This window comes from Phaseolus vulgaris, chromosome 1, assembly GCF_051622355.1.
Source record: "Phaseolus vulgaris cultivar YP4 chromosome 1, ASM5162235v1, whole genome shotgun sequence".
NCBI classification, from domain to species: domain Eukaryota; kingdom Viridiplantae; phylum Streptophyta; class Magnoliopsida; order Fabales; family Fabaceae; genus Phaseolus; species Phaseolus vulgaris.
The window spans coordinates 51,668,017-51,693,236 of record NC_143498.1 but is presented as its reverse complement, the minus strand read 5'-3'; the positions used below and the strand labels follow the sequence as shown (position 1 = coordinate 51,693,236).

Here is a 25,220-nt window from a genome sequence, read left to right as displayed (position 1 = left end):
AAACTTTAAAGTCATTCATGTCTTCAACTTTGACTTTCACTGTAGACCCTGAATTTGCATGCATTAACTCATGTGCATAGTCGTAAATTTGTTTGTACTGCTATTGAAATGAACCATGGACATTCTTCAACCCCATGGCCATTGAGCTTTTGATTTACTTATACTTGTGTTCCATTTTTTAACAATTTTATTCCTTACATCATTACTTCTCAATTTTGGATTTTGACTTAAAGAATTCTCCAACCTCCCACTCAACCATTTAATGCTCAACAAATTAACCTTAAACTGTGATATGATTCCAAGAACTTGATCTTCATCAAATTGCCTAGCACAGGTATGTATGTCATTTAGTTTTCTAACTGCCAACAACTTGTTGAGGGTAAGAACCCACAATATGCATACCATTCACATTAACCTTGTGCTCCAGTACAACACACCCGAACTCTCGAATCATCATTTTGTACTAATTTCAAGTTCCTCTCTGAATGGATAGCATAAGTTATGGTGACATCTTTGAATGCTTCCTTGTTTGTAAAATAGGTACCCACATCCCATGAAAAATTTGCCATGTTTTTTGGCATTTCAAAGGATGAAAATTTACCACCTGTAGTGATATCCTCCTCACCATCTTCAAATTCGTCCATGTTGTCTAACTCTTCTGATTCCCACTCTGTATCTGACAGCCCTTTATCATGCACAAATGTTCCTTCACTTTCATCATCATCAGCATCCAAATCCTGTAAATCATTTATACAATTTGGTTATAAACCTCGTATAGGATTACTGGTCTGCCTTCTGCACTTATGCCTAACCTCACCTTTAAACCCTAACTCCCACCCTCACCCTCACCCTCACCCTTACCTCTAGTACCTTCACTTTGAACTTCATATTCACCTTCAATAAATTCAACTTCCCTTAATCAAGAAGAATTTTCTGACACATGCCCACCATCATTATCACATTTCATGTCTTCATGAATAGGCGGACCAATACCTTGACCACCATGACCTTCGTCCTCCTCATCATCTTCTTCAACCACACCTTCCATACCATGATGCTCACCAATGTCCACACCACCACCATTCTGAACATCAGCTTCAACACCTTCAGGTTCCACACCACCACCATCCTCAACATTACCTTCAACGTCTTCGGGTTCCACACCATCCCCTAAAGCCAACAACACTTCTGCCTCTGAAACAACATGCACTAAAAGTAAATGAACTTCACCATGTGTATTTGCAACTTTCAACATTTCTATTGCACCACCATCATCAACCATAACCTCCACGTGAATACACATCTCCTGTACTGTTAAAAATCTCATCTCCTTTAGGATGTCAAGATAATCGATCACAAAAATCAATCAAAAAAATCGATCACCAAATCTGATGGGTTTCCTATGAGCTCTTCTTGGATGTTTGTAGAAGATGGTGCGGAAGCTTAATGGATGAGAGTGGGCAAGGTCCTCCTAAGAGGTGTGGTGACCTTGAAGGTGCATGAGAGGTAGTGAAGATTGGAGTGGTTCGACCATCTCCATTTGGGGGTGAAGGTTTGAAGATTAAAAGCCTATTCCTAAGAGAGTTTTAGGCAAGGAGTGAGAATGACACAATTTTGGCAGCATTTCACTATTCAATTAATCTTCCAAATACATGAGCCAAACCCTCTTATTTATAGTGTTTAGAGGGCTGGAAATTCAAAAGAAAGTGGAGGGAAATTCAAATGAGAAGCATTTGAATTTGGAGCCAATTCCTAGTCACAAGGGAAGTGTGACTTGGTTTCTATTTTTTGCACCTCCTAAATCTATACCTACACCTTCTTTTGTGTCACATGGAAGGTGTGACTTAGCTTTATACATTTGCACCTCTTATATTTATATCTACACCCCCTTTTATGTTCTACTAAAAATACTCAAAAGTAATTACAAAAGAAAGACATCCAATGATGCTTAGTTGACCCATATCTTCTATTTGTTGGGCTTGAGTTGAAGCTTGAACTTGTATTTGGGCTTGGGCTTGGGCTTTTTCTATCATGGGCTTGGGCCTCTTCCATCATCCCCTCCCTCTTGAAAAGGATTTGTCCTCAAATCCAATGCTTCTTCTTCATCATCATTATGTGGATGTATGTGACTGGATGGTTTCCATCAAAATTGGTCAGAGAAGTGAGTAACTATACTAATTTTTTATTCTCCAAAATTTTTCCTCAAATTAATTTAAAAAACAAACAGTTAAAAATAATGTTACATCGTAATTTAACTTCTTAATTATAAATATGAAGTATCACATATTTAAATATATTATTTTTATAAATTTTAATCATACAAAAATATTTAACTGATACTAATTATTATGGAATTAATAATTAATTTAATAATTTTTTTTATTAAAGTTCATTATGTGTTAAATTTTTATGACCATTATTTCGCTATAAAATAGAATTAAAGTGTTATTCCGATATTTAACTTTTATTATATAAATTATCAAAGAAAAATTTATATTCGATTCAAAAACATATTATCAATAAATTATGTTTGGCTTATCATTTGTTGGAAATAAAGTCACTAAAAATATATTTTTAACAAAATCACAAAGTTGTGGTGAAAATTTCAAATTAATAACACTATAAAAAAACACATTATTTTTAGTCTATCAAATTTAATTTTAAATCTAAAAATTTATATATTTACTAAATATAATTTGAAAAAGAAACTTATTTCAATAGGTATAATCAAAACAGTGTACATGGATACATTTAGAATTTCTTAAGAGAAACAAATATATATTTGATGTGATGGAATACATAAAATAAAAGTAGATTATTGCACAAATAAATGCAATTAAAATATGTTTAAAAAATTTCATGGACAAAAAATGAATTTCAAATTTAGTATATAAAAATTAGGAATTAAAAGTGAATGAGTTTATTATTAGGATATGGAAAAATACGTTCTTTTATAAATTCTTTTAATAGATTTGTTCTCCTTTATTAATTTTTGAACTAACATTTCACTACCCATACATACTCCAACTCTTTTTTGGCAATTGCTTCCTGTACCCAATCAATTTTGAATGGTACCAACGAAAATTTTAAAACCCCATTATACCCTTTTTACACATTTATTTATGGATGTCAGAAGTAATACATTTGTCTATGGATATTGACATCCGAAAGTGTTAGCTTTATCTACGGACATTTTTATCTGGAAATCACCATCATGTTTCTGAATATACATATTCGGAAGCCAATCATCCTGAACTTATTTTTTGGTAGTGTGATGATTTTGTTACTTTTAATGGATTAAACCCTCTAAACCAAACCAATTTAAAGAATAAAAGTAAAATAACATTAAAAGGTATCCATAAAACCACAACACTTGCTTTTCATTATAAAATATTTATATTATCATTTATATACTTCGAAATGCATTAATCATTGAAGACAGAGATTGAGAGAAAAAAAAAGCACACAATAAACACATTCTGGATTTTCAAATCCGGACCTAATGAAAAAGACTTCTGAATTTGCTCATTTGCGGTGCATACAGATATTTATATTCAGAACTCTTAAAACAGTTATGGAAAAAAATATTCGGAACCCATAAAAAACGCGAAAAACTCACCGTTCTGTGACGTGTCTCCTTCTCTGGTGCCTTCTCTCTCTTTCACCGTCGAAGTGACTCAAAAGTGCTGCCTGAACGACGCTAAACATAGTCTGTGCATGTGTTTGTAAGGCTTCCGGAAGAAGATGTCCACAAGAAACAATGAAGGACAGTGTGCACCATGCTTGGTTGTTAGGTGCATGTAACCTAATTTCACTTCATTAAGAATGTTAGGGTCATTTCGCATAGATTATTAAGGATGTTATGGACATTTCTTACGAAAATTGGGTGCAGTCAGAATTAATTGGGTGTAGGGAGAATCAACCCTCTTTTTCATTCAATTATTAACAAAAACTAGCCACGTCCCATTTTTGTTAAACAAAACAAGGCAATTGCTTCCTGCACCATATCACTGCACCCGATTTCAGCGGAAAAGACGAAACTATCCTTAGAAAAAGATTCCAAAATATGTGTTCTGGATTTTTTTTTCCGAAACGAAATTTTATATTACAGATTTTTTTATCCGGAATGAGTTTTTCATTTTTGTTTCTGAATTTTTATTTCCAAAACATAATAATCTTTTTTCCAGATTTTTTTTTCCAGAATGTATTATTTATCAATTTCGGATTTTTTTGTCCGGAATAGAATTTTAAATTTTATTTCCGAAACTCAATAACCACTTCCGGATATATTTTTCCGAAATATATTATTTTTAATTCCGGATTTTTATTTCCGGAAAAAAGGGCATTTTTGGAATTTTTAAAATTTTGTTGGGTGGAGGTTAAAAAGTGTTGGGTGCAGGGAGCATTTGCCACAAAACAAACGCACCAGTCCAAGCCCAATTACAAATTCATTTTCTTTCTTTCTCTCTCTAATATGGAACAAGACCAGCGCTGATCCCGTGCTCCGCTGCACCACCGTGTGCACTCTCCCCTTCGCGTCGCCGCCTCCCGCCACCATCTCTTCCTCTCCGAATGTGTCGACCGTCGATCCAACGATGACGACGGCGCTGAGTGCGGGTACTCCCGCACGGTGTTGGTCCTCGAGAAGGTCTGGAACCTCGCCTTCGTCGTCGTGGCCGCCGACGCCCTCCTCTCAACGCTGCGCCAGCGACCGTCTACGGCGCTCAGACTCTGGCTCTGCAGCTACGCGTTCGAGTGCGTTCTTCATATGGCTTTCGTCTTCTTTGAGTTCCGAAGCGGAGTTCACGATTCCTTTTCTCACACTACCTATAGGTAACTTCTCTCTTTACTTCACTGCCACTAGTTTTTCTTTAATTCCTTCGTCGACAATTGATTATATGCAATTCACCAACGCATCTCTAACCCTATCCTTTTCAAAATCCCCAAATCAAGTTTCCCCCAAATTCTCAACAACCCTCGATTTCTTTATTTACTTTTTGAAGCTTTGAAGGTTCTGCCGGGATTGGTGTTATCGTCCAATTTCTTTGGGGAATGAAAGTAATTTTAAGATTTTGTTATTTTGAAAAGCTCTAATGGAAACTTAACAGGAAAGAAGTAGCTCGAGTTTTATTTTGTAGTTTAGCTTTTTCTTACCATTATATGCAATTCAGTATACATGTGAGTATGATTAACATAACTAATCTAATTAATATCCCATTAAGTCTCTTATGACTCCACTCTTTCAAATGTTCTATTTTTTTAGGCTTAGATTTTGTATTTAATATAACTAATATTATCCCCATAATTTAAAACATTTATACTTATTAGTAATGTTATTATCTTAAATTTTAAAATTTGCAAGTTGTTATTCATGCTAGGAAATTAAGTTTCAAGTCAAAAATGAAGAATACTCAAATAAAAATGAATATATATATATATATTTATATTTATAGACAGATAGATACTTAAATATTTTATTTATATTTGAGAAATTTTCACTTATTCTTTTTACCTTTTACTATAGCTCTTTGAATAACATTTCTAATTTTTAAATAGACAATAGTTTACTTTATATATTTAATAAGCTATATTTACTTTCTTTATTTTATTTAATAATTAACATATTAGACTAAAACTTAAACAAAATAAATTATGAAGAAGATTCTTTTTTTTAAATTGAATAAATATTTTAGAAGAATTTTTTGGAAGAATTTAATTGCAATATACTAAAAATGTAAAAAATAATAATACTGTGACTCAATTATAATTTTTCATGTTAAAACATAAAAGTTATATCCTTATCCTTAAAAGAATACAATTTAATATAAAATAAATAAATAAATTGTTATATATATGAAGAAAATTATTAATTTATTATTATAATTTTAATAGAAGTGAAAATTTAAATAATTAAGATATGAAAATGCTACTTTATTTAAAATACAAGAGAAACCTTTGTTTTGAAATAAAATTTTGGAGTTGAAGGTTTAAAATTTCCTTATAAAATTTCATAATCTTCATTTTATATTCGGGTTTTGAATAATGCAAAAAATATGAGAAATGGAAGATGTTTGGAGAGGTGGAAAAGAAACAAGAGACCAAATAAATAAATAAAAAGTGTGGGTGTCTCACTTTTGTAATCATAATTTATTTTTTATAATATTATTTAAATGACGATTAAATAAAACTAATAATTATTTAAAAAATCCTAATTTAAACAAATGGCACGTTGGGTTGATTAAACTAGAACGAGGCCATTCTGTTTTCAGTTTACAGTTTTCAGTTTGGTTGAACTCACACAAACACACGCTCTCGCAGATTGCTTCTTGAAAGAAAGAAAGAAAAGGCAAGAAGTGGAGAATGTCTCTGCGACCTGGTTCTAGTTCTGGTTCTTCTTGGAAGGCGAGGAAGAAAAGTTACAAGACTGGGATTAACGCGGAAGACAGTAGGAGAAGGAGGGTTGAAGACCTCGTGAGCATCAGAAAAATCAAACGCCAAACCACTCTTCTCAACAAACGAGAAGAGAAACACTCCTGCGATACGGTATCTTTAGAACCACTTACAACGTCTTTTATTTAATTAGTTCTTCTGCAACTACTTAGTTCTTCCCTTTAATCATTAGGTGTCGGAAGCTGTTCCTGAGATAGTGAAACGTTTATGTGATGAGTACCCTCATAAGCAATTGGAGGCAACTGCTCACTTAAGAACTATGTTAACACTTGGTGGTATATATCAATTCATATTTCACTATCATATGATACTAATTTTATAGCATTCATTCATTGGGGGTCTCTAGTTCAGATCAGGCCCCTCCAGTTGATGAGGTCGTTAAGAATGGTATTCTCCCTCGCTTTGTGGAGTTATTGTCAAGAGACGACGCACCCCAATTGCAGGTATGCTTCTGCATGCATTGGATTTCCATTCTCTTGTTAAGATTTTCTGTTTTGACCTCATTCACAAAATTGTTATTCTTCCGTTCCATGTGTTGTGCAGATAGAAGTTCTGTGGATTTTATCTAATTTTGCTTCCGGAACATCCCAACACAAAAGTGCTGTCGTTGAACTTGGTGTTATTCCAATCTTGGTCAATCTTCTCTCTAGTACCGATGGGGATACCAGAGAAGAGGTCAAGTCGTCTGTTTGCTTTCTAAACTCTTCAATTTCCTCTGTTAATGACTCAGTTTGATCCCTTTTCCCAAGTATTTGAACCTCTCTTTTCAACGAATTGTAGTTTTTATTTTCTTCATGTACAAAGCGTTTTTCCAAAATAACCGTTTTCCTAAGTATTTATTAATACTTTTATTTGCTTTCTCTTGATTATTTGTACCACCACCCTCAAAAGGAACAAAAAAATACATAATCGAGTTTGGTTTCCCATGTCTTGAACAGGCAGTATGCCTTTTAGGGAACATTGTTGCTGATTCCCCAGACCATAGGGATCTTGCTCTTAACCATGGTGCTCTCAAGCCATTATTATGTCAGTTGCAGCCACATTCAACATTGTATATGTTGAGAAATGCTACGTGGTGTTTATCTGTTTTGTTCCTTGGAATGCCTCCAGTAAACTTTGAACAGGTAATTTTTTATTTTCTGAGATTTATTTGAATTTCATGCTTTCACCATTCAATAATTTGAAAATGTCATGTAAGATGGAAATCAGATGATTCTTGATTTATTTAAGTTAATCGGCGTTAAAGCACACATTTAAAATTTGGTTGGTGTAATCTTCATTCAATGCTTACAGATATAATGAACATATGAGTGTAAGCATGCTAATTTTGCTACACTGAATCCAGTTCCCTTGTTAGACTGAGAACTGTGTAATATCTTGTATAAATAGTTATATATGACTGCTATTAATTTGTACATTCGTCTTTATCGTAACATGCATACTGTTGTATATTAGTACTATATTAATGAGAAATGGCTTGATCATTGTCAGGTAAAGATTGCCTTACCTGCTCTTCAACAACTCGTCCACGCGACCGATGAGGAAGTTTTAACCGATACATGCTGGGCTCTGGCTTACCTTTCGGAAGGTCAAATTGGCAAAAGTCAAGCTATTGTTGAACTAGGAGTTTGCCCAAGACTTGTGCAACTTCTTCAGTATGCCACCCTGCTTTTTTTGAGCTTATATATATCATCTCCTACCTTTTGTGTGACTTTCATTTTCTAGAAAAAAATATGGGTCAGTTCATGATGTTTCTGCGTACCATTTTCTTTTTCTATCGCACTTTGAGATGATTTAAATTTCATTTAGCAGGCATCCATCGCATTCAGTTATTATACCTGCGCTTCAGGCTCTAGGAAATATTGCTGCTGGTGATGAGGCTCAGGCACAGGTAGAAGGACCATGTTTCACATAATTGTTATGTTGTGGGGCAAGGTATCATATAATTGTTACATACACATTTTTGTCATTATAGAGGTTGTAGAACATAGTGGGATCAACATGTCATTTGAATATTGGGACAATATCATTTTTCTGGTCCCTTCATCTTTTATCTTCTGTGTTCTGAATAAATAAACGTTGTATATACCGTCTTCTAATTCAATTGCTACTAATTAAGTAATTTATTTTCAGTTTTTGATTGATAACCAATTGCTTCCGTGTCTTCACCAACTTCTTACGCGTGAATACACAAAATCCATCTTTAAAGAAGCTTGTTGGACAATCGCAAATATCACAGCTGGGACTCGAGCTCAAATACAGGTAGGAAAGGCTAATGGATCTCTGAGTCTATATATTGTTGAGTTACCATTAGTTCAAGCCATTTATTAAGGAAATATCATATTGAAATAGGCCCACGGTAGTGTTTAATATTTTTTGCTACAAGTATCGGGTGCTTGAGAATGTATTGCCTGGTCATTTAAATTACCGTATTTGATAATTTATAACAGTAAGTAATTTATTCGGAGATTGTTTTCATCTCCATGACTGTACGACGGAAAAACTTTTTTTTTTATATGCTTGCCGTTTCTTACTGGAAGTTCATACAAAGAAGTTCTTGCAGGTTTCAATACAAAGCGGAAATATTTTTCTGTAAACTTCATTTCTAGAAAGAATCGAGGTCCACCTTAGGGGTGAAGAATGGAGAGAAAGTGATTATGTTTTTTGGATTGGAATGCATTTGAATTAGGTGATAAGATAACAAGTGATCATGAGAATTTACGGAAATCTGTTTACATAAAAAATAGTGAAACCTTTGAAAAATTAGTTATTTTATTATTTCTGCAGGCTGTGTTTGATGCCAATATTATTCCTCCTCTTGTTCAAATTCTCCATACTGCTGAGTTTGAGGTCAAGAGGGAGGCTGTCTGCGCGATCTACAATGTCACTTCTAAAGGATCTTATGACAATGTCAGGTACAAGGACGATACCTGACGTGCTCTTTGATATATTCATTATGCTTTTTTTGGTGCTGCAAAATCTTTGCTCTTTTCCATATTATTATAATGAGTTCATCTACAAGGATCCTACTGTGAGATTTTAATACGGATTCACTTACATCATTTTCATAAGGTCATTCTTATAATTTTTACTATAATGCAAGTGTTTTTATAAGAGTCGATCTAATAATTTTTACTAACATTATTATCGTAGGTCCCTTGCGGCTGTGGGTTGTATTGAGGCAGTATGTGAGCTCTTGACCTATCCAGACCCAAAGATGGTGACACTTTGTCTGGAAGGGCTGGTGAACATTTTGGCAGTTGGAGAAGCTGACAAGGATGAGAACGGCAATATTTTTGCTAAAAGGGTTGAGGAATGTGGAGGATTGGAGAAGATTGAAACGTTGCAGATCCATGACAACAATGAGGTTCATACGAGAGCTTTGTGGATTTCTGATCTCTTTCGGGCAGAGAATGAGTTGGAAGATACGGATATGTGCGTGAGCCTGCTTGATTTTTCACTCGGAGTTAACAAACCCAAGTCGTCATCATCATCTTCATCATCTTACATGCGTTGAGAAAGTACAATTGTATTGCATTCTGTTTAAATCACTTTCTTCAAACAAATAAAGTCACTTGATTCAGCTATAAAATTACATTTAAATCTAATACATCTATTTAATTATATTAAGAAATTCAAATAAAATAGTAGTTACCTTATCTAGTCTCTATATATTACTAGAAATGATAAATAAAAATTAACCAGAAGCTCTTTTATTTCCTTATCTGGAGTTCAAAATTCTTATTGGCCTTTTTCATCATTCAAAATGAAATGAAATAGAATATAAGCCTATGAAATAATACATTTTCATTATTTAATACCTTTCTAGCTTTTAGATTTGCTAAGACTGATATGGGAAATTTAAATAATATCTATGAAAGTATAAGTTTTAGTATTGACTATAGTTAAAAAAAAAAACGTCTATTTTTATTTTATATTATTTCATTTTATTCTACCTTATTTTTCTTTCATTCTTACATATTCAACCAGTCACACTCGTTGATAAAATCGATAGGAAAGTGCGCAATATAAAGTTAATTATGATATAAAAATGTAAAATATTAAATGATTTTTTAATATGGGAATGACTTTTTTCAGTTTTTTAAATCAAAACAAAATATTTTAATCCATTATGCTTTTAGACTCTGAAGTACACCACATTAACGCAAGTAATAAAAATGGTCACTATTGAAAATGTTGTCTTTTAATTATCACCACCCACATAACTACATCAATCGGAAGGATAATATTCACTAATTCTTAAATTAGAGGAAAAAAAAATTAAAAGTTTGAGAAATAGAAATACCAAATTAAATAATAATTGACAAAATATTCTTTTATAACTAACACCTAATTTCGTTTGAGTATTTATAGATGAAAAAAAACCCATAATGTGAGGTGTAGAAGTGCTTAATTAAACTTGTCATATTTTATAATCGACTCCGGTTTTTTAATCAAATAAATAGTTTAACATTTTAACATATGTCGTTGCACCGGTTTTTCCAATAATGGCACTTTTTTTAATATTAATTTAATGCATGTATCACGATTCTTCTTCACGGTTCATGTTATAATTATAACCATTTTGATATTTATTTAAACAAAGTAATGATTTTATAAAAAAACTAATAAATATTCGTTTAACAAATATGCATGAACAAGTCATTTTATCTATTAATTTAAATAATTCTCAAGTATAATGTGAAAAAAAACATATTTGGGAGAATGATTTTTTTATCAAACTGTTTAGTCTCAAATGGTCCAATCTATTTTTTTTAAACGATTAAAATTTAAAATAAAGCATCAAAAAACTGAATTAACGTAAAAGACTAATACAAATCACAATTTGATTTCTCGGAATAGAAAAGTGTTTAAAAACAACACAAGAAACTCGTATGAGGAAAGAAAATATTACGTACCCACAATAAAATTAAAAAATTTCCAAATAAAAGAAAATAACAATTTAATTAAATAAAATGTGATAAAAAAAAAGTGGTGAATGTACTCTTTCATTAATTTGGTCTTTATATTTTTAAAACATTCAATTAAGTTATATTTTAAAATATTAAATTTGATATTCTGATTCATTTTTCCTCCGTTTCATTTCACTAACCTAGTTAGTATCAATTTTTTAGTTAAAAGAAAAATATTGAATATATTAAAGTTGATGATACAATTGTGAAACAGATTAATGATTCTTAATTACAAGTTTTTTTTTTATATAGTTTTGTTAGTATTAAAAGTGTTGACGATTAATTTAGTTACTGAAACGTGAAGGTATTGAAGTCGATCCAAAATAGAAGAAAGAACGCGAGAAGCAATCAGTGGTTGGTTTTTGCCTTAATAATCTAAATAGTCCTTTATTACGGTTAATTAGTCTAATTTGTACAGAAAGAACAAGTTATAATTTTAGTTTTAGAATTTAATAAAAGTAATAAAAGAGTAATTTATTTACTTAAAGCGTGTGTAGGTTGTTCCTTAGGGGGAAAGAAAAAAAAAGAAAAAAAAGAAAAGAAAAAAGAAAGTTGTTGAAGATGTCGGTGAGAATGATTATACCGGTCACCTTCCCAACTATATTTTTTCCAAACCATTTCTCTCAACCTCACTTCTACCCTCTTTATTATGCCATCAATTTTCAACTGTTACCAATCACCAACAACATCAAACAATTACAATAAATCTCAATTTTAATTAATAACACATTTTATTTAGTAATTAGGACTATAAACCTATTATAATTCATCAAATCTTATCTTATCCTTGTATTATTATCAACCCTTTATCACGGATTCATATTAATTAAACAATAAACTTTTTACCAACAAGTACACTTGTAAGATTGATAACACAGTTTTACCTTCATTCTTTCAAACCATTTGGGTTAATATTTTTAATGGTGCTCATTTATTTGTCCACTATAAACAACCTAAGTCACTTTCTCACTTTCACATTTATTTAGGATATGATTATTATTTTTTTCCATGAGTGAAATTAATATCTCTAATAAAAAATATATAAAGGTGAATTTCTCTTTTTAGTACAGCAATAAGTATATCGATTAAGAAAGACAGAATTGATATCTTTCTAAAAATGACACCAATCAACATCTCAAAACCACAAGTTTTTTATTTATTTATATTTCTCTAGCTTTAATATTTTATAAAAAAAACTAAATTTGTTTATATTATTAATTGCAATGAAATATCACTTATTTTTAATTTATTGCTAAATTAATTATTTTTTATGATGATAAAGATAATGTTATTTTAATTAAATTATGGGGGAGAGAGGGGCAGAGATTGAAATTTTGGGGAGATGAAAGGTTAATGTGAGAGGTAGAGAGCTATATATGACAGAAGAGAGGGTCTTCTATCTCAACAGACAGGTGAAGAACACTACCCATATCTCTGTGTGTCTTGAATAGCCCAAAAGAGCTCAAAGCATTCGTCGCCGTCGCCGTCGTCACCATGTCTCTGGTAGCAGAAGATATCAAGATCAGATCGGAGGTGTACCACGGGGACGAAATCTGCCAAGTGAAGTCGAAAGAGCTTCTCAAGGAAATCGCCCTCCCCAACGGTCTCTTGCCCCTCAAAGACATAGAGGAGTGCGGTTACGACAGACAAACCGGCTTCGTCTGGCTCAAACAGAAGAAGAGCTACACTCACAAGTTCGAAAAAATCGGTAAACTTGTCTCCTACGCGCCCGAGGTCACTGCTCATGTGGAACAAGGAAGGATCTCGAAGCTCACCGGCGTGAAGACGAAGGAGCTCTTGCTCTGGATCACGCTCAGTGACATCTACGTCGATGACCCTCCCACAGGCAAAATCACCTTCAAAACCCCCGCAGGGCTATATCGGTCTTTTCCCGTCTCCGCCTTCGAGATTGAGGAGGAGCCTCAGGAGAGTAAGCGCGTGGAGGACCCTGCCGCGGCTGTGCAAGTCAAAGAGGTCTGATTCATTCTCAACAACCTTCTCTCCCGCTGGTTACTATCAATGAATCCAAAATGTTACTCACTATCATTATTAAGTTTTATTTTATGATTCATAGCATAATACTAGTATTGTTATGGGTTTGGAGGAAACAACAAACTGTTTCGTATTCCGATTTCATAGATGTATGACTATTTTGTGCTTATGGAATATTAGGGTTTTTGTTTCTTCTATTTGTTTGTTTTCACAGCTAATATTTGTAGCTTATAGTTCACGCCCTAGGATATGGACATACCCTACTCGAAATTATGACATGAAAACGAAACCCTTGGGTCTCTTTCCAATGAGGTTTTGAATTAAGAATTGATGTTGGTGTGTTTCCGTAATTATTTAAGGAGAAGAATTGAATTTTAATTGAAAAAAAAAACTCATGATTTGAGATATCTCAGCTAATATGATGAAGTGTGGTTTTTTAGCCTAAAGAAATAGGAGTCATATAAAGAACGTGAGCAGCATACCAGAACTATGAAAAAGAGTAAGGTAATGGCCAACAAACAGTATACGTCACTCAAACCCCCACGCTACAAAATTATCTGATCAGTTTCAAATTTGGTTCAAAATATTTATGCTATCTAATTTACTTTTGTTTTATAATTATCTAATACCTTTGATTTGAAATTCTAATTTATCAAAAGAGTTGACCTTAAAACAAATCATAAAATATATATTGATTGAACATTAAATATTCCATTGCTTACATAACTTGTAACGTAGTTTAAATTTTAAATAAAAGTTATAATAACCCCACAATTCCCTAAAAAGAAATGAGAGTTGGATAGTAAATTTGTAATTTCTGTTAAATAATCTCGAATACATATAGCTCTCTGAATCGTCGATTATAACATCAACGGCCACAAAGAATCTATCTATAAAATATTATGATACACTTTCTACTTAAAAACTATATATCAATGTATTTATACACTATTTTTTTATACTCATTCTATTTATTTCATTAGAAACTCCATACGAATTCAATTGATGTTATTCTAAATTGATGTTTGGTATGAATTTTCCACGGCCACGCCTCGTGTATTTGGAGAATATCTCGTCAAGTGAAACACAATTTTAGGTAAGTTCGTTTAAAGGTTGCCAACGTAACATTAACACGTATATCTCAACATTTAATTTGAATATAAATTTAGCCAAACATTATCCACATGTGGACCAACTTATGGTTTCTGCGTATTTGTTGTGGTTGACATAAAAGTAATACTGTATCAGGGATCTCTATCAGATATTTGCAGTACCTTTCTTTACCGATGAGTGGAACAAAGTTTAAAATTGAAATCAAGGATATAATTATGTTTGTGAATGAGATAATTGGAAAGGGCTATTGGTCACAATAAAACAACTATTACTAATGCACCATTATATTTCATAATATAAAATATATGTATTAAATCCTCATTGTTCACGCTAATCTAAGTGGATTTGTGAGAAAATAGTTTTATTTGTCCAAGGTACAATGCAGCGCTTGAAATATGCAGAAACAACGTTGACTATTTAGAATCAATATGTACATGCCAATGGCAACAACAATATATAACCAAAATTGTTTATATTGAACGAGTCAAGCATCATATACGCAAGTGATACATATTTATAGGAGTTAGTTTCTATAAATTTGGAGCTGTAAAATTCGCAATAATTTGTTACAAGAATATAATTTGTGAGTAGAGGACTAAAACACAGCAAAAGGCATCCAGTGATCTCAGGAGGACCTCTGAAATAACTTGTAGAAACAGGAGCAGTTCTTGCTGGTGTTGTTGTTCCCTCTCACATTTTCCTCTCATCAGGTGTTCATTTGGTCTTTTATCTTTTCTGGCTTATTATTATTTTTGTAACTTTGACTCTATGCATGCGTTACATTACATATTGTGGCCTATAAAGATGAGTGAGTTGAGCACTGTCACCCAGAAAGTCTAAGTTTATTGTTAACTATAATGCATATGATCTCATCGTAAAATTTCCATTTTGGCTTTTGGGTTCTGAGTTGTGACTCAGTCGGAATATTAACATCACTCAAGAAGACTGCATATATATATCAACACATAAGAGAGGATGGCAGACTTGGAAAACATGCTGCTTGAGGCAGCTGGAAGGACTAGTTCTCCGGTGAGAAAGCGGCACAAGCCTCGGAACTCCAAATCCAAACGTGAGGGTGGTGCGGCATTCTCTGATGGTGGAAGTAATTCTAGAGAAGAAGACTCTGATGAGGGTGCAAACAAGAAACCTCAGAGGTATTCATCCCATGTTCCGCTGAAGAAGAGATTAGACGTCAGCAGAAGAAGTGGTAATAATAGTATTCGCAATGAGCATGGTGGGGGTGACTTGGAGGATGGAGTTCCCGATAGAGATGGTGGCAGCAGTGAAGAATCTGACATTGGCAGTGATCTCTACAAGAACGAAGACGACAAACAAAAGCTCGCAAATATGACAGAACTTGAAAGGGAGATGATTTTGTCTGATAGAGCAACCAAAAAATGTGACAAGGAAATCAAAGAGAAAATGAGATTGAAGAGGGAAAACAAAAATGCAAGTGCAAAGACTAGTTCTGCAGCAAATTCATCTCATCACCCATCATCTGCCAAGGTTCGTTCCTCGGCTAGACATGCTGAGAGGACGGCTTCCAAGGGAGATGTTCTAAGTGAATTGCGCGCCAAAAGGATGAAGCAACAAATCTTAGAACCTCACGATAAATTGGGAAAGGCTTCAGGATCAGGCTCAAGTAGCAAGCAGAAACCTGGGGTCACGGCAAGTCCAAGTAGCTCTAGTCAGAGTGAGAGTGCTATTCGGTCTGACAGTGAAAGAGACTCATCTGATGATGGTGGATTGGGTGACAGTGATGATGACAAGAACATTCATGAGTCAAAGATGCCAACATTTGAGAACATAAGGGAAATCACCATTAGGAGGTCAAAGCTTGTGAAGTGGTTAAATGAACCATTTTTTGAGGAGTTAATTGTTGGATGTTTCGTGAGAATTGGCATAGGAAAGTCAGAAAGTGGACCTGTTTACAGACTCTGCGTAGTACAGAGAGTAGATGGAGGTGACCCAAATAAGCATTATAAGGTAGAGAATAGAGTCACTCACAAGTATCTAGTTTGTGTGTGGGGCAGTGAGAACTCTGCTAAAAAGTTTCAGGTGGCTGTAATTTCAGATTCTGCACCCTTGGAGAGAGAGTTCAGACATTGGGTTAGAGAAGTTGAAAGAACTGGCGGCCAACTGCCGAGTAAGATGAGTGTGTTGGAGAAGAAGGAGGCCATAAGACGAACTAGCGCGTATGTTTATTCAGCTGCCACTGTGAAGCAGATGCTAGAGGAGAAAAAATCAGCCACGTCTAGGCCACTTAACATTGCAGTGGAGAAGGATCGTTTGAAGAATCTGTTGGAGGTTGCAAAATGTAAGAATGATGAAGCAGAGATGGATAGGATCTTGAGAAAGCTCGCGGATTTGGAAGCATCTCGTAAATCCCGGGAGAATGATACCAAGGCTTTGAGGCTGGCCGAGATGAACAGGAAGAACAAGGTTGCGAACTTCAAGAACTTGTCTGAACATAAACAGTTGAATGCAAATTTGAAAGCTGGTGAGGAAGGCTATGATCCCTTTTCGAGGAGGTGGACAAGATCGAGGAATTACTACGGTAAAGATACTGAAAAGAATGAAGATAAAGGAGAAAAGGATGGTGAAGTTAGTAAGGGGGAAGAGAAAGAAGAAGAAGCTGTGACAACAAAGGTTGGTGTTGAAGTAACAGAATTGGCATTGCAAGCAGCTGCTGAAGAAGGAAAGTTGATTGATACCAATGCTCCTGTGGATGGTGGAACAGAATTAAACATGCTGCATGATTTCGACTTGCCTATCTCTCTGTCTGAACTCAAGAATTTTGGTGGACCACAGGGACTCAAAAATGGATTTCTGTCAAGGAAACAAAAAATAGAAGCAACTGTTGGGTGCCGGGTTTCTGAGAATGATGGGAGTAGGCATGCACTTACATTAACTATCAGTGACTACAAGAGAAGAAGAGGACTTCTTTGAAGTTCGGAAATTTAGTTTTACACAGCATCTACTATGTAGACCCTTTTCTAAAGGTTATACTTTTTTTAACTGAATAATGTAGACAGCAAATAAGAGGTAACCAATTTTATTTATTCATTTAACATGAGCGATGCCTTTCCTTTGGCAACTCGGCATGTTTCTAATGTTTTCATGCTTCTGTTTAATGATTTGCTTACATATGTTGTGTGGTTGGGATGTACATTATTCATTGAAAACATATTAGCTGCTAAAGGTTGAATTCTTTGATTGATATCTTCTTTGGAATTCAAACTTCATTCTGAGTTTACCACCTCTAGTAATTGGATTGAGATTCCCTCTCTTTAATTCCAAATCGACTAAACGTAATCAGTGGTACCAGGCAATAACAAGATGTTTAATACAGAAAAGCCTTTCAATACAAATTGGTAACTAGTCATAACATAACTGTTAAAAAGAGAATCTGTCATGATTTAGTTTGGTATTTCATGGACTGAATATTTGGAATGTTAGTATTATTTTTTGATATTTGCATCTCGCAGTTTGAGATGTCTTTTGTTCTCGTATTCTGATCATTGGCTGTGTGTTTTCTGAAACTGGGGAGCATCTTTTTACATTGCAAAGATCAGTTGACACAACTGGCAAGTTTCGTATCTTTGAAATGAGGAACACATGTTATAAGGTTTTGGTTTTTACAAGAGCAAATGATAAAAGAAAAAAAAGTAAAAGTAAGCAAAGCTAATAGTGCTCCCGAGGAGCATTTTATAATGAGAAAATTCAGTGTGTACATGTTTACATATATACAGATAAGTGAGAATCCCCGTTTCTCACCAAAGGAAAGCCATATTTATCATATTCACAACCAATATAATTTTTACTATTTCCTATAAAACTCATACCATACCCTAGACCTTTTACTGAATAAAAAAAGGCCTCTCATCACACGAGAATCTGAGATTTGGCAGCGTCACGAGAGCATTTGGCTCTGCCACTCTTGTTAAGCAAACAAACACAAGTCTCAAGGATCTCAAAATCCTCATCCCAGCTTAACAAGGAGGCCAATTTAGGATTCTTCAAAAGCATCTTAGATGCAAGGAACCCAGCTAAAGTCCAAGTTTGATAAAGCCGGGCTTGTTTGCCAATAAATCTTGCTGAGCGTGTGTCATAATATTCTGGCCAAGAATCACGTGGCAGCCTTTTCTCAGCCAAAGCAACTGCTTTCTCCGCTAGTTCAGTTCTATTCATTTTCATGCATGCAAGTGTGAACTGAAGACATGATGCATTAGCAAACACATCAGTATAAGCAAAGTTTAGTTGTGAAGATGGACAAAAACATTTTCACAACTTTCCTTAATTAAAACAAAGTTGTTTTCAATATGGAAATAAATTTACCTGCCACAGAAGGGTTGGCCAGGACCCACCGTTATGATATGACCAAGGGCTGCATAAATTAAGCATGGTGTTTTTAGTTAAGACTTGAGATGTACACCTTAGAGGCAATAATACAAACACTATACATTCTTTCATGTATTTTCTTTTATCAAGGGAAAAATTTATACGTATTCTTGGGGTCACAGCCTGTAATTATTCGCCATTCATGATGCTCCAAGGCAGGATAACATATCTTAAGAGGCATTTCCCCCACGAGATCACCCCAATTTGCTTCTATCAGATTCAAAATAGCATTATTCTGTTTTGGGGTGCCCAAAGCGGAAACGATTGACCAAAGATTTCCAAGCATGAAAAACCTGAAATCCATATGAGCTGGCTGCAGATTCCCTAGCAGATATCCTCCTTCCTCTGGAACCCAATCAATTAGCCACAAAGGGATTTGATCTGGATAGATGTTGAACTTGTTTGTGGCATCCAATGAGTACTCTTCTGTTTTGTACCTGTATATCTCATTCATCTTTTGCATGTCCAACCAATAGTATTCTCTGATGTGAAATTGTAGTGCACTGAGTCTATTGTTAATTTCTCCGATCATATTCTTGGAATTTTCATCTGCAGCTAGCATCTCACGGGCAGAGCGAAGAGCTGAGTAAAACAAGGCCTGCAAAGCAAAAACTTACCACATAAGTTCCACCAAAAAGAGAGGTTCTAAGAGAAGACACAAAATTCTGAATCCAGTTTCTCATCTCAAGTTCAACCCAGATACATTAATGTTGAAAAGTAGGAGTAGCTATAACAGACTAGGGCAAAGAACACAATATTTCCAAATCCTTATAACACCTAATATGAAACACAAGAATGCAAACATTGCTTATTAACTCACCTGAATCTCAAGGGGGTGGCCATGAATACCCATCCTCCTGTCTATCATGCAAGATCCATCAGTTACTAACAGAGAAGGAAACATGTCAAAGCCATCCGTTAAGCACAGATGAAGGATCATTCTTAGGCCCGTTTGAACATCCAACCTTTCTTGCAAGCCGTATTCCCCAGTAATCTTCCCATAAGCCCGCAGCAGGATGATCCACCACAATCCTACCAGGAAACCAAACAAAGAAACGAGTCATTTTGTTATGTTACTCAAATGATATTCTGAGAAATCGCTGTTGTTTACAATGCATGTACAAGCAATCTCCCAAAGAATTACCCTATTGCAGCAGGCACGTCGTAAAGAACAGAAAAAACTAACCTGAATCTACAGGAGCAACACGGCCTATAGCTGATTCCCCAAAATCAGGATCTAAAACTTCTTCAGTTTTTCCTTCATCGAGTTTCTTAGTTTTAACTTTGAAACTAGCAGGCATCAGGCCCTGCCCTGGGCTATAGCAGTCCACTGTTTTCTCCCAACTCTTGCAAATGAACAGGGAGAAGGATGCAGCATATTAAACATCAATGGAGAGAAAGGAATCATGACATGATAACAAACAAGTACTAGCATCACATTTTTGTCCATGCATGTGTATGTAGGTACATTACCTGGAGTTGCAAGGTGTTAAGGAGAAAGTTCTTGACAATCTCCTTTTCTCCCTTGAGCAAGAAAGCAAGAGCCGAAGGGATAAAATCCCTTATAAAAACCTGATCATAATTCAAAGGTTGTTGATCATCCGAATCATTCGCTGCCACCGTCCCCACAGGGTGGTCACAGTAGGTCACAAGTGCCTCTTGCAATAACTGCCATGCCTCTTTCTCCACCTCAGTCTCCTCTTCCTCTGCCTTCTCACCCTCTTCTACATCCTCACTCTTCTCATTTTTCTCGCCAACTTCTAAACCAGACACTTCCTCTCCTTCAACACTATCCTCGTCATTGTCAACCCTTTCCCCCACATTTGGCTTCACATTCATGCCACCCTTTAGGCAAACCATTTTACCATTACCGTTCTCATATGTCTCCACGGAGTTTGAGAAGTCACGAGACTTGAATTTTAAGTCTATTCCGGCAATGGAAGACACACCCCGTTTTGAGATTCTTGTTGTGCTTAAACCGATGAAACTTGATTGGCCAAAACTCGAAGAGGGTAGCCCGAAAACTTGTTGGCTACCATGCATTATGCGTCCAAATTCCCGCGCGTGAAAAGGGCTCTGCATGGTGATGAGATGAAGATTGAGGCCACAAGTGGTGGATTTATTGGACGTAGACATGGTTAGAGTATGGTGGCATCTTGCAAACCATGAATTCTTGTAACCAATTAGGATCTTAGGGGATGGTTTCATGGTGCAGTTGCAAACAAGGTTGGTCGTGATCATAACAAAAGAATACAAACGAAGTACGTGGAAGTAGTTGATGTAAATGATTTTGAATGTTTTATCAGGTTAATGGAAATGGTGAATGAGAAAGGATGTTTTAAACTTGGTAAGAAAAACAACAATGGAGAAAATCATGTGAATGTGAATGCTGATATCTGATCCTTTTTATGTATAGGGGGGAAAAGGCTACCTTGGGAAACCAAGAGTGAGATTCTGATTTCTCACCACAGAATCACCATGGTTAGATTTTGCTTTTGTGTCCTCTTTTAGCAAATCATTTATTTTAGATTTTTATGGTTTAATATCTAAGAGTAGATCTATTCTAACCTCAACGTTGGGGTTTGAAGTTTGCAGTAGTAACTCTCAACCGTCATTTTTTATTCTGTGATCACTGTAAACTGATGCATTTTTCCTATGTTTGGAGAAGTTGCAATGAAATAGGGTTTTTCTTCTTTGGTGCAAAATTCTTGCCTCCAACATAATTGTTCAACAATTTCTTAAACTGCATTCAGATTAGCCTATTATAATTTACTTTTTACTATAATCAAAAACTTATTTTAAGATTCTTTCTATTTATTCTAAAAAAAAATTAAGCATGTCAGAGTATTCATCTAACAACAAAATTTAAGAAAAAACGTAACCATAGTATTTTTTTTTTTTTTTGCACAAACTTTAATTTCTATGTATTATAACCTGAAAGTTTAAAGAGAAAATAAGTTATGCACTAAAAATATATAAAATAATTCAATATTGTTATTTAATTACAAACTGTTTCGCACATTTTTTTTTCTCTCAACAAATAAAATAGGTTAAAAGTTAGGGAAGAAAAAGTTGGTATATGATAAATATTTTTTTATAAGGTCTCTGGTTGAGCTAAGAAAGAAAAATAGGGGAGAGATGACAAAAAAATGAGAATACACATGTGAGTGATTTTGTTTGAGGAGAAAAGAGAAAAGGATAAAAAAGAAAAAGTGTGGGATCACTAATTATTTTTAATTCATCTTCATTTACCTATTTATATTTTTTTATTTCTCTTAAAAACTATACTTTTATTTTATTTTTATAATTTGATCTCTTTTTTCGTTTTTTATTTTTGTAATTTTTCATCTATTCTTCTTTTAGCATTTTTCCTTTTAAATGAAATAATTTTACAAGAACAGTGATAAATCATATTTGAAAATAGTTTTCCATTTTTTGAAAAATACATAAGATATTATTTAATATACAATGCCAAAATTTAAGCTATAAAATAATGAAATATGAAATAGTAATTTTTCTTATAAATAAAAAATGAATAAAGCATGGTGAATAATAGTTTAAAATGAGAATAAGTAGATATGAGTGAGAGAATCTAACAATAGGATAAAAGTGTGGTGTGGTGTTACAGTTGGTGTCCACTTGGTGTTTGTGATCTCTTCTTCTCTTCCTTTTCTTCTCACGTCTTGGCAATGGCTAATGCAATTATAATGCAGAGTTTTCTGCCACGACCCTTTACCCAAACGACGCCGTTTCAACTGCCCACTCACATCCACTCCTTCCATTCCCCTCGCTCCTCCTTTTCTCCCACAACCCAATCGGTAATTCTATCCAATTCCACTAAAGTTTCATACTTTAAGGTCATGTCCTTCGCCTCTATGTGTTTTTTCTCTCCTTGTCTTAATTGATAATCACTTACTCATTGTAGCATCTGATAGTGGAATGCTTTGGAATTTGACCACGTAAATTAAACATAAACTAGATAAAATAAAAAGTCCTGGGTAATTCGGGTATTTTGTTGTTTGATTTCGTGGCTTGGTATCTAACTTGAGTATCGCGGTAGCAAATGCCAGAGGAAAGAAAGAGATGGTTTATGACTTATTTTTATTTCTAAGCTTTCTACTTCAGTTGATACTTTTGTCAGCATTTGTTGCAATTTCCCGTTTACAAATTTAACTAGTTAGTGGAGTTCACTATTGTTTCAGGCGATATTCTAATCAATTTGTGTTTGGTATTGTGTTTGTTATGGAAAGAGAAGCAAAGGGCTTGTCTAGTGCGAAATATTGTTTTATGTTTTTCGTTTTCTGTTTTTAATTATAAAACACTATCTTTTTTGCTTTGTTCTTTGATTGCAAGAGTTTGTAGAAGTAGTGCACATAAATAGGAAACATAGTGAAAACACTGACATGACATGTTTGTAAATAAAAGTGAAAGCATAAAATATTTTCATAGACCAAATGGGTCCAAAGTTTCTTGAATCTCTGGTCTTTACAACAAAACAATGAATGGCCAACAATACAGACGATGCTGTTAATCTGCCAGTGAAATGGAAAGGAAACGGGGTAGAGAGAGGGAGAGTAGATTCGTATTTAGTTAATGAGTGCAAATGGGAGAGGCGCTAATAATAGTAACTCTGTGTGGTAATTTTGTCTGCTATATCCATAGAAAGGGTGTAGACCAGATATTAGAATCTTAGTCCAACCTGGGTGAACGTTTTCTTCTTTACTATCTTGGCATGGTCCATCTACAACTTGGCTTTGATTTTATCTCTGCTAATATATAATCAGGCTAAAGGTTTTGCAGTTCCAAGAAGGAAAGCAGTGTCATTGATCTTATCAACCTACATTCTCTCAGAGGTCGGTGTAGCACTGGCTCAACAATCTCCTGTGTTCCGCGAATACATAGATGCATTTGATGGTTATTCATTCCAGTACCCAGGGAGTTGGATTCAAGTCCGTGGTGCTGGGGCTGACATATTCTTCAGGGACCCTTATGTTCTTGATGAAAATCTCTCTCTTGAAATTTCTTCACCTTCATCCTCCCAATACAAGAGTGTTGAAGACTTGGGTCCACCCCAAGAAGCTGGAAAGAAAGTTCTCAAACAGTGTCTGACTGAGTTTATGTCTACTAGACTCGGTGTTAGACGTGAATCAAATATTCTTTCAACTTCTTCAAGAGTAGCTGATGATGGCAAGTTATACTATGAAGTTGAGGTTGGTTAACAATTACATTCAAATAATCAGTTGCATGAGTTTTTCTTTCGTCACAACACACCTCACAATGATGATCATAACATGTATTGCCAGATAAAACTAGTTGATACAATTATAAATGAAGTGCATAAGAAATTGGTAATAAAATCACACGGAGTAAGTAATGCATCTTGAAGGCGTTCATAAATCACATGCCTTCTCACTCCTGATTGGAAAATTACATAATTGAATTTATTGTCTTTATGTTGCTAGGTAAACATAAAGTCATATGCGAACAACAACGAACTTGCTGTTATGCCACAAGACCGGGTGACTCGTCTGGAATGGAATCGGAGGTACCTATCTGTTCTTGGGGTTGAAAACAACCAACTGTATGAGTTGAGATTGCAGGTGCCAGAAAATGTGTTTGCAGAGGAGGAAAGTGATCTTCGTAGAGTCATGGATTCGTTTCGAGTGAACAAGATTGCCGGTTAGAACTAGAATGTTGGATACATAAAGATGTTGTTTGTTCTTGAAATATATTCTTATTTTTTTTTATATTTCTTCTCTATTCTAAAGATGATTTTTCTCTTATCATTTTTTTGCCATAATTTTGACTCTATTGATTGCTTTGTTACACTCTTATCATATCTATGTAAGTCTGCCTGTGAAGATGACTTTTAACTGTTCTTATGAGCTATTGTGGTATATCTCAATTCTTCAAACCATCAGACTAAATAAAAATTGTCTCCAAATTTTAAGCCACATCTAAAATAAGAATGTTAAACCACTGTTGTGCCGGAAGTGACTTAATTTTCTTTATTTGTGGTTGATGAAGTGACTTGATTATTATATCAATAATACAAAATCTATATATAGTTGGATAAGCGGAAGAAAACCAGATTAAGCTTTCGTTTAAGTAAAATAAGAAAATCTAATGACCAAGCTTAGAGCGTAATTAGGATAAGTTCATATCATAAGATTGGCATACGATGATAATGTTTGTTCAACTTTTCTCCATTACTCAAGTTCTTACATGCAACAAACAATTACATTGTGTTTAACAGTACTTCTTCATCTGATCTTTCACCCACATGGAAGT

General features: G+C 34.4%; 5 protein-coding genes across 14 annotated transcripts; 4 read left to right on the top strand and 1 right to left on the bottom strand.

Annotated features, from left to right (window-relative positions):
- Window positions 1–4,411: 4,411 nt before the first annotated feature.
- On the top strand, window positions 4,412–10,058 carry LOC137814902 (importin subunit alpha-1b). Of its 10 annotated transcripts, none has more exons than XR_016514730.1 (11): window positions 4,412–4,833; window positions 6,319–6,543; window positions 6,623–6,725; window positions 6,802–6,893; window positions 6,994–7,125; window positions 7,389–7,574; window positions 7,942–8,105; window positions 8,263–8,341; window positions 8,584–8,712; window positions 9,014–9,365; window positions 9,604–10,058. XR_016514730.1 is itself a non-coding variant. In XM_068617841.2 (11 exons), exons 2-11 carry the CDS (start codon window positions 6,361–6,363, stop codon window positions 9,965–9,967), a joined length of 1,560 nt encoding a protein of 519 aa, XP_068473942.2. In that variant the 5' UTR covers window positions 4,412–4,833; window positions 6,319–6,360; the 3' UTR covers window positions 9,968–10,058. The 10 variants fall into 10 exon arrangements, 5 of the variants coding, with proteins under 5 accessions (XP_068473942.2, XP_068473940.2, XP_090149887.1 ...); XR_016514732.1 differs by having other exon boundaries at window positions 8,263–8,385; window positions 9,238–9,365; XR_016514727.1 differs by having other exon boundaries at window positions 8,260–8,341.
- A 2,753-nt stretch (window positions 10,059–12,811) lies between these two features.
- LOC137814901 (uncharacterized protein At5g01610) lies at window positions 12,812–13,612 on the top strand. Its single transcript, XM_068617838.2, has one exon. The coding sequence runs from the start codon at window positions 12,918–12,920 to the stop codon at window positions 13,401–13,403; it is 486 nt and encodes a 161-aa protein (XP_068473939.1). The 5' UTR covers window positions 12,812–12,917; the 3' UTR covers window positions 13,404–13,612.
- A 1,519-nt stretch (window positions 13,613–15,131) lies between these two features.
- LOC137816250 (protein RTF1 homolog) lies at window positions 15,132–17,623 on the top strand. The gene has a single exon (XM_068619328.2). It carries the CDS (start codon window positions 15,504–15,506, stop codon window positions 17,475–17,477), a length of 1,974 nt encoding a protein of 657 aa, XP_068475429.2. The 5' UTR covers window positions 15,132–15,503; the 3' UTR covers window positions 17,478–17,623.
- A 581-nt stretch (window positions 17,624–18,204) lies between these two features.
- On the bottom strand, window positions 18,205–21,224 carry LOC137814900 (alkaline/neutral invertase A, mitochondrial). The gene is made up of 6 exons (XM_068617837.2): window positions 20,403–21,224; window positions 20,116–20,275; window positions 19,750–19,961; window positions 19,034–19,527; window positions 18,867–18,915; window positions 18,205–18,740 (listed from the first exon to the last, which is right to left on the bottom strand). Exons 1-6 carry the CDS (start codon window positions 21,168–21,170, stop codon window positions 18,414–18,416), a joined length of 2,010 nt encoding a protein of 669 aa, XP_068473938.1. The 5' UTR covers window positions 21,171–21,224; the 3' UTR covers window positions 18,205–18,413.
- Window positions 21,225–22,520: 1,296 nt separating this feature from the next.
- PPD1 (Photosystem II reaction center PsbP family protein) lies at window positions 22,521–24,811 on the top strand. Its single transcript, XM_068617836.2, has 3 exons — window positions 22,521–22,747; window positions 23,714–24,139; window positions 24,392–24,811. Exons 1-3 carry the CDS (start codon window positions 22,619–22,621, stop codon window positions 24,611–24,613), a joined length of 777 nt encoding a protein of 258 aa, XP_068473937.1. The 5' UTR covers window positions 22,521–22,618; the 3' UTR covers window positions 24,614–24,811.
- The last annotated feature ends 409 nt before the right edge of the window (window positions 24,812–25,220 follow it).